At 35.7% G+C, this 18,157-nt stretch overlaps 1 protein-coding gene across 1 annotated transcript in view; it reads right to left on the reverse strand.

Annotated features, from left to right (window-relative positions):
* Nucleotides 1-18,157, reverse strand: part of Dmd (dystrophin) — a 2,373,110-nt gene that overhangs the window by 562,452 nt on the left and 1,792,501 nt on the right. Inside the window, exon 54 of the mRNA XM_017795501.2 lies at nucleotides 16,851-17,005. Coding sequence (XP_017650990.1) covers nucleotides 16,851-17,005 — 155 coding nt within the window. The remainder of the gene's footprint in view (nucleotides 1-16,850; nucleotides 17,006-18,157) is intronic.

Consider the following 18,157-nt stretch of genomic DNA (forward strand, 5'->3'; position numbering starts at 1 on the left):
AGAGGAAGGGAAGAGACAAGAGTGAGAAATAGGAGGGACAATATTGTCTTCAAAACCCCAAATATCTGCATACACTGAATAATGTAATATGTGTAGAAATGTCTTGGAGAACTGATTTCTTCTTAAAAGATTTTCAGACACCATTTTCAGAGATTCTAATTTAATAGGATGACACAGGACTTGTGAATTTACATTTTTACCAAGCACATAGGTGATGTCAAGTCTGCTTGCTCAATGACTGCACTTTCTGTAACACTGCGATAGTGGGAACTATTGCTCTTCCCATGTCTTAGCTGGTGGCAATATTGATTGCTAACAGGTCACAGCCGCCTCCATCATAAAAATTTCACTCTGCCGGAGCTGACTAATTTTTTTTAATACAATTTGTTCTTTCCCACAGGTTGAGTCAGTACCAATAACTAGCTGCTACTGGAGTACAAAGGCCCAACTCCCTTGACTCACTTCAGAATATTTTTGAAAGGCCCTGAAAGTTTAGAAGCTCCTTTGAGAATCTGCTGACAGCTCAGCTGACTGCAGGCTGGTTTCCCTCTGCTCAATCTTGCCTCTCTCAAATCCATCTACTGGCATCTCATGAGAACAATTCTCAGCCAACCTCTCCACAGATTCCCCCCCCCCACGCAGTATTTTTCCAGGGAGCTCAGTGTAAGAAAGTTTGGGTTCCTATCTTTACTTTTCTTCTGAACTCACGTGTGCTGCCTTACATTTACATTTTATCTTTCAGTGTTCAGCATATTAGCCCAATTTGAGGAAAACTTTTTGGCTGCTGATATTCTTGTCAACTGCATTTGCTCTTTCTCCCTGCTGTGTGTTATTGGAAAATTAGATAAGAATGTTATCTACATCCTTATCCAAGTCACTGATAACATATAGGATAAAGCTGAAGTTAGGTTTCTGTGAATTCTGTCAAAAACCTCCTTCTAAGTTGATATGTATCTCTATTAAATAAGAATGAAAGGAGAAAGGGCCTTGAAGTCACAGATTTGTGCTGTAACACTACCTCTGTCAATGCTAGTCAGTAACTAGACTCATAGTTAGAGGGAACAATGCCATTTTAGAATTTCTATTTTAGTGGGAAAAGTAGGACCTAATTACATGTTACATATTAATTATGGTATGGATGTGAAATAACTTCATAGGGTCTATGCTTACGCATTTGGTCCTTAACTGGTAGTCCTGCTACGGAAGGATGTAGAACCTTTACAGGGTGGAGTCTCACTAGAGGAAGTGGAGGGAAGAGACCTTGTGGTTTCATAGTCTGGTCCTAATTTCCACTCACTTTGTTTTGTGACTATGGGTGTAATGTGACCACTTGGCCTCCTACTCCTGCTGCCATGATGGATTATATCCCCTTCAACTGTAAACAAATATCCTTCCCCCTTTAAGTTGCTTCATATCTGGTATTATTCCACAGCAATGAGAAAAGTATCTAATACAGAAAATTTGTACTAACAAATGGGACTATTACTATGATAAACCTGACCATGTGGTTCTTAGCACTTTAGAACTAGTTTGTGGAAAGCATGTGGAAGAGTACCTACGAGCTAGAAAAATCTTCAGATGACACAAGTAGAGCTTAATGGGATATTCATGTGAGACTTTATAAGAAAAGAAGTTGGAAAGAAATGAGGACTGTGGACATTTGGCTCATGATGTTTCAAAGGGGAACAAGTGCCCTATCATGAACTGGGCCAGTGGTTATTCAGGTTGTATTCTGATAAAGAATCTGACTACATTCTGCCCATATGCTGAAAACATGAGTGAGGCTGAATTTAAAAGTAATAGAGTACAGTATTTGGCAGAGGAAATTTCAAGTCAGGGTACCTTACAGGCTATGGGGTTGTTATTCTCAACACTCCTATCTGGGTCTACATTGAAAAGGAGCAACAAGTGAGGCAGAGAGATATTTAAAAAGTACATTTTGTTGAGGAAAATGTCCTGAGCAAGAGTAAAATTTCAGTCAAGGTACATGCTGGAAAAACACTATAACTGTTAAAGACAAACCTAATGTTCACTGGAAAGATAGGAAAGGCACCCTGAGAGGTTGACCACGTTTCAAAAGCTTTAACTTGAGAAAATGCAAATTTTCTTGAAAGGAGTCTAAAGTAAGAATGCCACTGAAGAGGATCCTTGTTCTTGGAAAGCAACTGCCTAACGAAGTGTTTTGTCGGGGTCAGTACACAGCTGCAACTGCAGTTCAAGGATGTCAGGTTCCATCATGAATTGGCAGCAGAACATGGCGTAATTATTCACACATGATATTTCCTTTGTATGCATTAAATATGAAAGACTGAGAGTGTGATGGATTTTTGCCTGATGGTCCCAGAGAGCCTTTGCATCTAAACAATGTTTGCTAGAATCAGAACCCCATCAAAGAGATGCAGAGAAGTCACTGTATGAAACTTTAAAGGTGTAGCCTAAATTTCCATGGATGTCCCAGGATATGGAAGATGCCAGGGCCATGGGATATCATTCAAGAAAAGCCTCAGGCATGAAGTGGAGCTTACACAAGAAAGAGGGTATGTGTGCTGTGGGCAGCAGAACTGGAAAATGAGGCTGTTTAAGCCCTTTGGAGCTGAGACAATTCTGTCACAAGCCCCAGATGTTACATACTGATCTTGAGAATTTTGTGTTTGTTCTCCTGGGTTTTGTTTTTGCTTTAGTATGATCATTCTTTTCTATGACCTTATTCTTCCATTGCATAATGGAACTGTTTACTCTGCAACATTGTATGTTGGGAGCATGTAACTTGAATTTTTACTTTACAGGAACACATGGCCAAGAGATTGTCCTGAGTCTTAGAAGAATGTTTAGGCTTTTGAACAGTGATGGGGCTGTTAAGACTATGGGGACTTTTGAACTTGTAACAAATGAATTTTGCATCATGTTATGGACATGACCCTATGGGGAGTCAGGAGCGATAGATGTTGGTTTGAATGTGACAAGGCACTCATGGGCTCATATGTTCTAACACTTGACCCTTAGCTGATGTCACTGTTTGGGAAGGGAATAGAATCTTTCAAAGGTATAGGCTTGCTGGAGGAAGTATGTTACTGGGGGAAGGCATTGTGGTTTTAGAGCATGGCTCTACCACCTCTTCAATCTCTGCTTCCTGACTGTAGATGCGATGTGGTTAGCTGGCCTCCTGATCCGACAGCCATGCAGTCCCCACAATGCTGGACTATAGTGCCTCGGAGTCTAAGCAAAAATACATTCATCTTGCTTTAGTTTGCCTCTTTCTAGGTATTTTTCCACAGAAATGAGAAAAGTAGCTAATACATTAAGAAATTGCATTATAAATATATGATTAATTACCTACTGCAACTCAGGATAAAAGCTGTGCCTGGTCATCTTCAGGAGAGTTTATTTAAATATCTTTAAGAAGAAAGCACGACAAAGTTGAAGTTCAATAGATAATCCAATTTTACTTGGTCAATATAAAACATTCATAATATGGAAGAATTCAACCCCTAAAGAAGTATATGAGTATTCCTATGTTTATGCAGAGTAGGATATAATTTCAAAAGGTGCTTGAATTTGATCCATCATATCGGCTTTAAATGATCTATAATACAAATTACTGAGTTGGTATAGAGCAGTAAAATGAGTGTCAAAATTGTGGATTTGGTGAAACTAAGTGTGATGTTGAATATAAGAGCATATTTAAAATACCACAACTACTGCTTTGCCTGCGGAATAGGTTTCCTAATTAATTTAAGTAGTTTTCATCTCACTGGATGAACACTGATGATAAAATGGCCAGAGTCTAAAACATTGGCTTCACTCATAAAAGATTATTCTTTCATTTCTGTGTAATTAGTAAGTCACTATATACCTCAAGGAATCATATCTTCTCTTTTATTTTTCACTTGAAAATGTAACACCTACACATTTCCTTCTTAATGAAATGGTGGTGGAGATTTTTCAAAAGTGAAAACTTTGATTTTTTTAAACTGTTAATAAATTGGAAAAAAACAAAGATAGGTAAAGATCTATTCATGAAGATATGATGAAAGGAAATGCTGTGAATATAAAGATTGATTTAAACAATTCTACAGCAAGTATCACTTTATACTAGAAGCAGAAATGATACCAAAATCTAGAGGAAATTCACATTGATCAAATAATGAAAGATAAAATACAGAAAATTGAATTGAACCCCCCTCCCCCAGAGCAACCACATAGTAGTTTGCGTGGCATTGTTCTTGAAAAGTGTCAGAGACAGAAAGCAGTATACAAGACTGGAGAAACGGGCTTGCTATGTTTTGGCTGAGAAAAAGCTGGCACTTTCCGGGGGTTGAGATTCTACTGGGATTAAGACTCTGATAATGTGGTACATATGGCAAATGACCTGAGCCAGGCTCTTTGCTTCAGTTAAGATGGAAATCCCTTATAGAACCTCATCTAGAACTGTTCAACTGAACTCTATGTGTGGACATGTATGTGTGTATGTGTACATTAAGCTAGAAAGATTAAATTTCAAAAAGCCTAGTAACACCTGTGTTTTATATGTGTGTGTGTGTGTGTGTGTGTGTGTGTGTGTGTGTTTGTATTATTTTCTTTTGAGACAGGATCTCCCTGTTGCCCCAGCTGGCCTAGAACTCTCTATGTAAACGAGACTGGCCTTGATCTCACAGAGATCTGCCTGCCTCTGCCCCTCATCTGCTGGGGTGTGCCACACACCGGGCTATCCTGAACATTTTTAATAGAAGGACTACAAATGCTTTATAGAAAGAAAAAAATAACTTCTACACAATGACTGAAGCCAAAAGATTCTCAAACTGTAAGACTGAGAATTACATAATAGTCCAATGATGATTATATTCATTTGTCACATAGCTTTCTAACAAAAGAAGTCTAATTTTAATACTTTATTGAATATTTATAAAGTTTTATGTGAATAATGAAGATGCAAGGAAAACAAAAATATAAACATAATTGAGAAATAATATAATGGATGTTGTTACTAGTATTAATGATTCAATTAAGCCAAGTAAAGGAAGCTCTCATTTATTTTAATTTTAAACATCATAACACTAAATTTATTCATAAAGAAAAATCTAATGGCATTATATAGTTTTTCATTAAGAAACAACTATAATTTTTAATTGTAGAACTTTTTCCCATGAGTAAATTGTATGTAGAAGCATTTATAAATGTAAGTTTTGATGTGCTGGTAGAGCACATTCCAGTACCACAAGACTAGATTAGAAGGAACATGACTCCTTGGGAATAGCAGCAGGTAATTTTCCACATCAGTAAATCACCAATGACATGGTTCTAAGAGTATTCCTTTGCATGCCATCCCTGAAAGCTAGAAACATTATAATAACTTTTAAGAGATGAATCAGAATGAAGAAGTTACTACTACAAATTTTAGATACATATCATATCTTTTAGTCTATCATCCTATTGAAGGATGGTAAGAATTTTTATATTACTTAATCAGTTGTGAACACTGGGTCTCAACAGTATAAAAATGAAAATATCTTGTAACTATGTATACAATTCTCTCCTGAGGAGCCAAAATAATTTTCCATATACTGCCTAAAGAGTTGTACATAAAGGAATTGCTAATAGATTAGATTTTTAAACTTGCCAAAGTCTTTTATTTTTTAAGGTATACTTGAGAGTGAATTTTGCATGAAATACACTAAAAATAGGCTACGCTAAATTGAGAATGGTGAATTTGTTACTTTAGATTCATTTAAATTAATTTATTTTTATTTTAAGTGTATGAGTGTTATGCCTGCATGTGTATAAGTGCACCTGTGTCATGCAATGTCCCTGGTGGACAGATAAGGGCATTGAATCCCCTGGAACTGGAATTACGGCAGTTGTTCACCTCCAAGTGTGTGCTGGGATTCAAACCCTGGTCTTTTGTAAGAACTGCTAGTGCTCTTAACCACTGAGCCATCATTTTAATATTAATGAATCAACTGTTAGAAATACGTTATGGCCAATCCCCAACTAAATAACAGATTGTATTTTAAACACGTGTCCTGTTAGCATCAGTTCATACTCTTTACGTAGCTTCAAGGGCAGAAAACTGTCATCATTTGGAAATTTGGAAGTAATCCAAAGCCATTTAGTGTCCAGCATCTGATTAATTGTTCCATTCCATCCACAAACAGCTATTGAGTACATTACTGAGCAAACACAAGGTGCGGCTATAAAATGAGTATAACAGTCTGCTGATAATAATGAAAACAGACCCCAGGTATTTCCAGAAAGTGAATTCCAACAATATATTGAAAAATGACAATATCTGTGAATAGAAAATGTAAGATTCTTTTGATGAACTTGCCATGCCTAGGACTCTCCTAAATGCATAGACAAATGATAGTTTTTTGATGCGCTATGATTTTGTTCCTTGAAAAACCCAAAAGTTACATATTTATGTTTACTTTTAAAATCAATGAGCATGCTTTTAGAACTACATAAAATATTTAGGTATCATTTATTTTGCCTCAAACGGGCAAGAAAGGAGTGCTGGGAGAAAAGGGAAGCAGGAAGACTAATCTGAAGGAAAATAGCTATTGGACCATTTTGAAGGTCAGGTGGGTATAATGACTCATTGATGGATGGCAGTACTAGAAAAATGTAGCAACGGTTTTCCATGCAGAAGTAGAGATTTTTTAGGATGGCATAAAAAATAGAAATGAATAAAAACAAATAGGTCTTATAACAATTTCTAAAGTAGAATTCACAGAAGTTGTAAGCTAATTTTATTCATAGTTAAGGAAATTAGGAAAGAGAAAAGAAAGGTATCATATGTTTCTTACATTTCCAGTTTTAACGACAATTCAGTTAGACAGTTAAGCACACTGGAAACACAGGAAAAGTATCATTTTAGGGCTAGATAATGTATTCTATTTTAGACATTTAGAAGCCCACAGGGTATGTAGGTGCAGATGTATGGTAGGTGGCTGAAAATATAGTCCTGGAAATCAAAAGAAAAATGTAAGATGAATGAAAAGATTTGGGACTCTTGATGGCAATTGAAAACAATAGCAATGAAAATTTGAAGCATGTAGAGAAAGGGGAGAGATAATTAAAAATAGAAAGTTGGAAGTATAGCTCTGTGGTGTAGCACTTGCCTAGAATGTCCAAGGCCCTGGGTTCAACGCCCAGAACTATAACAACAACATCAAAATGACAATAGCAAATAAATAGTAACAAAATTCCACAAACATTTAAGTTTGTGTAAAGGAGAAAGACTCTGTAACTGGTTCTGGTTAGGAGTCTCATGTGTCTTGAGCCATAATCATGAGTCATTCCACATACTTTAAGATTGCATAACTTCCTATTTAGTGCATAGATCTAATTGGGTGCCCTATAAGCGTTTCAATGTAATGTGTCTACATTTTCCTCTCAAAGTATGTTACTCTTGGGACTTCCTCAACACAATAAATTGTCCATCTTTTCTTTTCTGAAGTTAAAAGTTCTGAGATATTTCTTGACTGTATCTCACACTCAAATATAGTCCATTATAAAACATTCCTGGATCTGGGGGCTGGAGAGATGGCTCAGAGGTTAATAGCACTGGCTGTTCTTGCAGAGGACCAGGGTTCGATTCCCAGTACCCACTTGGTGGCTAACAATTACCTGTAAGTCTAGTTCCAGGCCCTCTTCTGACTTCCTTGGGTATTGCATGACACAGGTGCACTTACATACATGCGGTAAAATATTCATGCACATAATAATAAAATAAAAATAATAAACAAAATATACAAAAACTTCCTGAATCTGTACCCAAACTGTAATTGAATTCAACTGCTTCTTCCCACATAAATGCATCCTATTTTCTCCTAAGTCACCGCCGTTTCTCAGTGGAATTATCACACCAGTATCCAAAGTATCTCATTACTTATTTTACTGAATTATAATAGTATGATGTTGGCTATACTTAATGCAACAAATAAAAATTGAAGGCTTATGAATATTCTAATTAATCTGATTTAAATATTACCCAATGTAAATATGGGTCAAGAATTCACGTTATGCCTCATAAATGTGTACACTTATAATTAGATGATTTAAAAGTAAAAATAAATTTGAGAGCCAGGTGTAGTGGTTGATGCTTTAATCCCAGCCCTTGGGAGGCAGAGGCAGGCAGATCTCTGTGAGATTGAGGTCAGCCTGGTCTACATAGTGAATTACAGGCCAGCTGAGGCTACAGGGAGACCTTATAGATAGATAGATAGATAGATAGATAGATAGATAGATAGATAGATAGATAGATGATAGATAGATAGATAGATAGATAGATAGATAGATAAACTTGAAAAAATTAATGTGGTCATTTGGGAAAGTTTTACTTTGAAAGGATGATACTGAAATAAATTCTGCGAGATCTAAGTGTGAGATATATGGACCATTGTCAGGAAAGCAGTCCAGAAGATTGTTTTAGGTTGAAATCCCCTGTGACTAAAATATGCTTGGTATACGGAAACAAAAGGAGACTAGTGAGTCAGGAAAGGATTATATGAGCAGGAATATAGTAGGCAATCAATTCTGAGAAGTAACAAGTCTAATCAGATACTGAACCTTTTAAGCCCCTCTAAGGACTTTAACTTTTACTCCAAATTGCAGAGATTCATTGGAATATCTTGAGAGGCATGCAATGATCAATCTGCTCTTATGTTAGATTTTCCTATCTTCTTGCAGTTTGGAAATAAATAATGATTATTATCATCCTATTATTGACCATAACATTTCAATGTTAATTCTTCTTTTCTGACGTACAGAAATACATATAATCTCAGCTCCTTTTCCTGTTTATATTTTCACATTACATACTCTCAAAGACACAACTTGTTAATATCTATCTCCCATCACGTTCTTCCCAGAATATAAGCTTCACAGTTACAGATTTTCACAGCTGCGTACCAAGTGAGAACTGAGCATACCCAACACATACTTGGCATAGAACATTTATTAGTCTTAGTTCTTATGATATTGATACGTGCCAGATATTTGGCTAAGCATATCATACTAACATGGACAGAGAAGTTGAAGAATCACAAGGAAATAAATATTGTGTTGGAAACCAAGAAGGGGAATTTCAACTAGTAGAGTTGACCAATGGGACCACAGTTAAAATGGATTTAAGTAAATGGACAAAATTTTAAGAAGGCAGCTTTGTAATTGATGATTTTAGCAAATCCTTTTTAAGAAAGTAGTTGTTCTGTGGAAGACAGATTGCAGTGGGTCAAAGTATAACTAGGAACTGATGAAACATCACTGTTTCAAAACCAAGATATGGTGGTAAAACTCCCAACATCTGGGAATCCAAGGCAAAGGCATTCTCATTTGAAGCTATCCTGGACTGCTTAACGAGTTGTAGGGCAGCCTGAAACACAAAGTTATGCACTGTCCCTCCAAAAAAACAAAATGATTACTGCTTAAAAAATTGGACAGATAGAAATTCTAAGAAAGTTCTTTAAGGGTGATGGGGAAATGAATATGTTGGTTTGCTGAAGAATGGGTGCAAGAAAAAAGAAGAAAGGAAGAAATCAAACATTTCAGAGAATAATAGCAGTATAATTACTGAAAAGAACATACTGGAAAATGTGAAAGAGTCCCAGAGTCAAGACAGAGTAATTCTTTACTGCATACATAATAGGAACTATTTTGTCCTTCGCTTATTCCATTAAAATGAAGAAGTGTAAGCACTTACAAAGAGAAAAGTAAAGAGCGAAAAAAAAATGCATTCTAGGTTGCCCCAAATGGTAAATCTAAAAGATTATTTTTTTCAGATTAGACACTATTAATTGTGATGACTAAAATAAAAAAAATGTATTAGTATCTGGAACCAAAGGTACAGAGGAATTATTTTAAGGAATAATGTATATACTTTGATTTCTCTTCAGAACCTGTAAATTGCCTTTTTAAAAAGAATCCCACATGTTTATGCATATATATGCATACTCATACACAAATATACACATATGTATTTTATCAAATCTATATGTGTCTGCATTCTTACATGCTAAAGCTTTCATAGAATCTAAAGAGATCCTTCTGGTATTTGGAAGATTAGGTAAGGAACTTTTATATGTGAAGTAACCTCTCATGCAAGGACCAGTGCTGTCCTGGATGATTGGGAGTTCTGGACGTCCACATATGCATAATATATATACATAATATATATAAGCAATTTATGTACATATATTTCTTATTTAATGTTCATTTCTTGTCTAAAGAGTGGAATAGAAATAACAAAATGAACTATTATGACAGTGCCATGACAAAGTCATCAGCTAGGTAGCAGTCCTTGAAATCTAATCCTTAGAGGCCTCTCACAATAATTCATAAATATCACATCTAATATTTTATTCACAAATTCATATACATTCACAGAGTTTGAAGAGAAAGAAACAAAGTTACAGAGGTGAAGATCTTGGCTTTATATGCTAACATGTGGAACAGGATCAGGAAAATAAAATATTTTACTACACAGGCAATCTATGTTGAAATCTGAGTCTCTAAAGTAAACATCACTTTACTCTTGTGTTTATTTGTCTTGAAACTACAGTCTGCCAGCATATGATATTAAAATAAAGTTCTTCCAGGTAACATTTTTCTTGTCTAACATTCAACAACTTAAAACTGATTTCAAGATTTTATTGCTTTAAATCAGCTTCCAAATACATGAAGATTTTGCATATATTCATCCACATGATTGGCAGGTTCCGTGTAGGCACTATATTAGTGTTCAGTAGTTTCTAACATGAATTGTAAGAAATGATGAAACCAGGAAGCTTTTCAAAGCCAGTTATTAAAATATTATTTTTCTCCACAACCCAGATGTCAATGTTATCAATCTTGCCTTTTGAAACACAAAGTTAAATGATGAACAATAAAAGTGAAAGTGTCATCCTGCAATAGTAATAGATTTTTGGAGTTTAAACTTCAACACCAGAAAATGAGTAAGTATAAGATATGAGGTAGAAACAAGGAAATTCAATAATATAAAATACTTCATGAAGGAAATTTTTAAAAAATAAAATGTAGCAGTTGCCCTTTAGTAAGTAAGAGAATGCATAATTATTAGAAAAGTACTCTAAACTGCTTAGGTAAATATCAGCAAAAGACATTTTGGAGTAGGACTATAAATAAAATGTGTTGTGACGATAAGAATGTTGTATTTTGTACTATCCAATTGGGAAGACATTAGGTATAGTGGCTCTTATGCACTAGGAGGATGGCTAATAAAACTAACTGAATTTCATGTTATATTTAATTATAACTAAACCTATGGCTGGTAGCTCTCTATAGGACAATCTAGATATAGAGAATGATGATTTCACTTCACTTCTGTGTTCAGCTTGGCAAGGTATTAAATGAACAGATCAAAATATGAAAGATCACATGAATAGTTTTGCTGTTTTTATTTACTTAGAATAAGAACTATAGGGTTATAAAATAAGATAAATTATAGACAAAATAGAGAACAGCTTAATCTGCACAATGGAGATATACACTGTGGGGATGTAACATAAAGAATTAGTAGTCAAAAGAGAATCTACCTCTCTTAGGATCTGTCATAATGACCACAGTAGCCATCAGACTCAATTGACTATCACTATAATTTCATGTTACCAGTCCATTACTTGACTGGCGACTTTTCAGGAAGTATAATGCTGTCCAGTGCAGCATGCTAGTTTATCTTCCCGTGTTCATTGTGGCAGACATTCTCTATTAACTAGTCCAACACCAGCCTCCTAAACACTAGACATGTTTATAGGGCATAGCCCTAGGCCTGAAGTGTCTCAAAGAGTCTTTGTTTTCCTGATGCAGGCACTATCCCTTCTCTTCCCCTTCTTCCTACTGGAATATACATTTCTGGGGGATATTCTATGAAGAATATGCAAATTTCTGAGCTGACAGTGAAGGGCCACTGAATCCATGTCAGCATCTGCCTACCTCTGATTATCTCATTATGTGAGATGAATAAACCTCTATTTGATATGCTACTGAGAGTGATTCTGTGAACAGAAAAACAATCTAAGTAGATAGTTTTCTTCATTGTTATTACCACAAAGAAACAGTTGAAATTTGTTATTTATTTATTTGTTCTTAAAGATTTTCCTATGTGTATACAATGTCTTCTGGTTCTCTTGCCCTCCACCTTCCTGCTCCTATCAACTGTCTCTCCTCCCTAGAAGTCCTCTTTTCATTTTCGTGTGTTTGATAAAATTTGTTTTGAGACACAATAAGCTTAATTAGGGTCACCAGTGTGACTGTAGGTTTGGAACTCTTCTTCAGAGACTGGTGGGCTCACCAGTGTTTTGAAACAAGGAAGATATGAACATTTGTACTGCAAACAATTTGTATTGCAAACAATACATGGAATTCAGTTGATAACCACTATTTCTGGTTTTGTGCATGGTATTCCAAGTCTAGTGTTCAGAAAGGGCAAAATTCTCTGATAAGGGTCAACTTTTCTTTCCCCATTTCATGCTAAATATTGTTTCAATAAAGGAATGAGTGAGCACTTGAGAGAAGACAGTTCTGAGAGAACTACAAAGGAATAGCATCTCAGAAGTTCAGGTCTGCTTTAGACTGAAATGGATGCTAAAAGTCAAGCTATGTTTGATCTATGCATCACTGTATTGTGGCATCACAAAGTAAATGTTGCATTTAGCTATCCAGTCAAAACAAGCTTTGGCTAAGCTAAGTGTTTGTTAATATAATAGTGGAAGATGAGCTGATACACATATGTTAAATAATCAACATTCTATTAGAATGGAAAAGCCAGCAAAGACTTAGCTACAGTGGGGTAAAATAAACACTATCACAGGGGACCAAAAGAGCATGAGCTTTTAAGGTTGACAGAGAAAGCCTTCTAAATAATGAACAGAATGTAAACATGCAGAGAAGAACAACAACAACAAAATGTGTCCCAGTTTATTAGGTAGCAGAGAAGACGAAACATAGCTATAAGGAAATGAAAAGAGTTCCCTGTCTATTGTGTGTGAGGGAATGGGACAGGGAGTGAAAAACAGCAAGAAATTAGACCAGAGTTGTAAGGGATGGTTAAATCATACAATGAATATGCACTGCGTTTAAAGAAATCAAGGATATGATGGGCTGAGGAAGTAGTAGCTTAGGTATAGAGCACAGGCCTAACATGCACAAGGATCTGAATTTTATCCCCAGAACTGTAATGTAGCAATGAATGAACTACTAATGTTTTAAAGGAGGGAGGCAGATGAGCTACATGAACCTGGAAAAATCCAGTCAGATTCTGTGAAGACAATGGTTTGCAAAGTAGGAAGGCTAGAAAACTCATTTAGGTGAACTATATAGTCATTTTGGTCATGTAGGCAAGACATCAGAATAGGGGAGAAAGGCAGAAAAGAGACTGGAGTTGAAAGCTATTTAGGCAGTAAATAGCTTTGCTAAAGCTTAGCTATGAGAGCTAGGGAGCAAAGAATTAAGTATGACTTGTAGACTCCCAAAATGAACACCTGGATGCAGTGTCATGTTCCCAGGATTGGAACCATAGGAAGAGAAGTTCTTTTTGGAGAAGAAGCTTGGCAGAGGACAAACATGAATTCAGTTTTGGATTTCTTCAATTTTAAGGTCCTATGGAAAGTTGAAGTGAGAAGGGAACAGTAGGATATGCAGACCTACAATACAAAGTAGCTTCTTGAGTTGGAAATATTGATGGGTAGTCATCATTGGACTGCAAATATACAAATGGATATATTGCCGCAAAGACTATAAATAACCAGAGAAAAGAAGAGGGAAGAACGTTACAGGCATGAGTCAAAGAGTAGCTTGGTAAATTTCCGATTGTGGATAGGCTGAAAACATAAACTGGCTTCTAAAATTCTAATTTTCTTTACTCATTTGGAAAGTAACTGTTATACATTTCTCAATAAAGGTATTTCTTAAAGGATAATGCTAATGACAATAAAGTGAAAACCATTTACCTGAAGAATCCAAAGACTTTAACAGAGTGAACAAAGACCCGAGACAATGTAGGAAATCAATGCTCATAAGAACATGGAAAGAAAATTCTATGAGCAATAACATTTTAAATGGAATAGACCAGTCTTGAAACCTCTAGTTTTGTACCAAGAATAAGTTTGCCTCTTACACACTTCTTAATTTACAGTTTTTTCTTTTTTCTTTTCTTTTTTTTTTTTTTTTTTTTTTTTTTTTTTACTGTCACCGTAGCCTGAGATGGCCTGGAATTCACTATGAAGACCAGGATGGCCTCTAACTCACAGAGATGTGTCTGCGCTGCCCCTCAACTGCTGGGTGTGCCACCACACCCAGCTTAGTTTACATTTCTTAAACTCACTAAATTAACATTTGATTTTAAGTTTCTTTCCCAAAGAGGATTCTTTTTTAGAAACCTCTTCCCAGAGAAGCTTCTTTATATCCTGCAGAGATCTAATGATTTGACTCTGATACCAACTGATTTCAAATGGATACTTCTGCATGTCTTTAGCTGAACAGATAACACATCTGCATTTGCAGAAGAATGACCCTAGGCTCTGAAAGGAGGCCTAAACTAGGCCATTCTTTTCCACAAAGACCTGCCCCTTATTAAGGTTTGTTCTTTTTCTATCAGGGTCCTTTTCATAAGGCCCAAAATGTAACTTGTCAAATTTAGGTTGAATATTGTCTCTGGAATGCAGTACGACAGTACTCTCTCCTTCCTTCTCACCAGCACAAATCAAGTTCCCCAGGAATTCTGACTCTCAGTCGCTAAGTTTTGTATATAAATAATTCATTACTCCTAAGACATTTGCCCCTTAGTTTAAAATCTGTTTTAGTTTTCCTTTCCATGGCAATAAATTTTCTCCAAATAAAAAATGTCAAGTGGCCAGCCCTAAACACCTGTACCCATGAAACACTACTAAATGGACACAGTGCTTTACATACATGTATATATCTGTATATGTATGTATGTAGGTATGTGTAACATAATAATCAAAGAAAAGGACAGGAAATTGCGAGAGTGGGGAGTAAGTGGAAGAGATAGAGGGGTACTGCGAGGGTTGGGGAAAATGCAAATACAATATTCATGTATTAAACACTCAGAAATAGAAAAATATTGAAAAGAAAGAAAAATCAATGAAAATTTGCTCATTCAACATCTTTTTCTGTATGTCTAACCAATGAGCTTTAAAGGGGAAGCTCCACTTCTGAGTGATTGCCCACAGTTTGTATTAAATATACCTCAAAGCACTCTACATATAAAGAAAACTGCTGAACTGACTTTTACAGTAATTCATGTCATCTTCTGGAATTTACCTTTCATTGTCATCATGCTCCTTATTATAAGGTACTATTATATTTGCTCTTGTTTTCTGACACAATTCAAAATAAAAGTCCAACAGTCATTAATCTAGAACAACATACATAAATCTACTCTTTATGCAGAAAGAGTTATGTTTCTGCAACATTTACCAAAAGCATAATATATAGTCTGTTTTAGGATGAGGTGTTGTGTCAAAGAGAGGTGACAATCTTGGACCTCATGAAATTTAGACCAATTTGTACGACAAACACAAAATAGTTACATGAGTCATGTGCTTTTAATAATTGGAATGAGTGCTAATGTAAGAAAAGCACAATGGGCTTGAAAAGAGTTGGGACCTAGTATGAAGATACGGTGTTTCTAAAAGCCATTAATTTTTGCTATGGTTTGGATATGAAGTATTCCTCTGAATTTTTATTTACTAAAGGCTTAATTAATACCTTGTAGATTCAATTATTGAGAGGTGGTGATAAGATCACGGAGGCTCTGATTTCATCAATGGATCTGTCACTCATGAGATCCAAATTTGTTAGCATGATTGGAAGGGACTGTGAAAGTGTTCATAGCTGGGGCCTACCCAGAAGATGTAGTTCACTGGGTACATGACCTGGAGGGGTATGCTGTTCCCGGTCCCTTTCTCTGTTCTCTTTTTACTTCCTGGTGATCACAACATGATTCATTTTGCCCAGTTCACACTCCTCAAAACAGAGCCAAGTGACAAAAGTACTGAAATGTCTAAACCTTGAGCGAATTATCTTTCTTCTTTCTCTCAGTGATGACAGTTGGACATTAACCATTTCCATAGATAAATTATGGGAAATAAAATTGTGAGTCATATTACCCTATGAAGATTTTCCCAATGCATATGTGGCATGAGGTACAGTAATGGCAATATAGATATCTACAATTGCAGTGTGAAGCTTAAAGTGACTTCTTTGCCAGATTAAGGGTGGGCAATATGTGCTATGATGAGATGGAAAGGCATTTCTTTGGATTGAAATATCAGAGCATTCACGCCTCTCCTAACTACAAATTAGAATTTTGTATTTGATTAATATCCTAGTTTCAAATTTTTAAAAAATATTTTATCTATTATTTTTATATTATGTGATGATAATGATTTCATTGCCTGCATGTATATAATTGCGCCCTTGTTGTGTAGCAATGCCCGCGGAGTTCAGAAGAGGGCACCTGATCCCCTGGAACTGGAATTACGGACAGTTGTCAGCCATTATATGGGTGCTGGGACTCAAACCCTTGTCCTCTGCAAGACAAGCCAGTGCTCTTAACTGCTGAACCATCTCTCCAAGCCCTTCATTTCTTAGTTTTTTCATTAACTTTGTGATTAGAGGTAAATCATTTCGTTTCAACAAATCTCAGGTCTCTCCTCATGAAAATAAGAGAGTAAGCCAAGCTTGTAAACTGAACTGGTATTTCTAATCTTGGATATTCCCAATCTATAATTCAGCAGGATTGTCTTATTCATCCTGTGTTACCGCCCTTTCACTATAGCTAATAATAGTTTGAGATATGAAGTAATTCTTACCTTTTATGAATGCTTCCCCAAGAAGCATTGATAGTCTCTGTTATCATGTGTACTTTTCTGGTATCATCTGCAGAATAATCCCGGAGAAGTTTCAGTGCCAAGTCGTTTGCCACATCTACTTTTATCTGCCATTGGCGAAGGTCTTTGGCCAATTGCTATTGGTGGGCATAGGAAAGAGAATGAATGTCATTTTTTCCCAGACATATCTGTGAATAAATATTTCATAAATAGCTACTACCTCCTCAGATCATAGCATGTCTACACAATTTTTTAAAGTACCATGTAATTTCGTCAACCATGACAAGGTGACCTGCTTTTTATGACAACTTTTCAAAGGCAACATCTTGAAGATTAATCCATCTCAGGTACTTCAATTTAGTAGCAATTAATTGGAAACAAAAATAGGCTTAATTGAATTTTTTACAAAAGAGAAATCTATACAAATAAGCTCACATATAATTGGTTGGTATGTGACATATAGGAAAATTTGAATACAAGAACAGTTTTGCAGTTTCCTTTTCTTCATTACCTTGTTGAATTGTTTATGTAATTAGTGCCATCTACTGGCATTCAACAAACCTTACATACAGAAAATGAGAACATTTACTCCAGAATCTGTTACTCCAGAGTCTTAAGGATTGCAATACTTTAAAGGTATCATGCTTTAATATTCGACTAAAAGTCAAGATATAAGACTCCTGCTAATTCAAATCACTTATAGTATCTTCTTTGTTTTGACAACTAAATGCCATCAAACTACCATTTCCTCACTGGAAACATATTTCGAGAAGAGGCGCCAACCGATGTTGGGTACATATGGAAGCATATCAACTTTCAGTTTCCACTAAACACTTCCACGAATATGAGGTATCTAAACAGTAAGATGATATGAAAGTGTTAAGACAGTTATGTTAAATCAATGTGGTCAGTTAAGCTATTGCTATACAGATAGAGAAATACAAATAGGAAATTTAAAGAAAAGAAATAATAAAATGGCTTTATAAAAAAGGAAAATTTCGGACTAGAGAGATGGCTCAGCATTTAAGAACACTGGGTGCTCTTGCAGCGGACTTGGGTTGGATTCCCAGCACCCACATGACAACTAACAACCACCTGTAGCTCCAGTTCCAGGGGATTTGAACCCCGCTTCTGAACGCTGCAGGTATTACATGACACGGGTGCACTTACACACATGCAGGCAACACACTCATACACATAAAATTAAAATAATAAAATATTAAAATATTAAAAATAAAATTTAATTGCAAATAATAAAAAATATTAGATCGAGAATGTACAATTTGATA

Source organism: Nannospalax galili, unplaced genomic scaffold, assembly GCF_000622305.1.
Source record: "Nannospalax galili isolate Female #2095 unplaced genomic scaffold, S.galili_v1.0 scaffold7, whole genome shotgun sequence".
NCBI classification, from domain to species: domain Eukaryota; kingdom Metazoa; phylum Chordata; class Mammalia; order Rodentia; family Spalacidae; genus Nannospalax; species Nannospalax galili.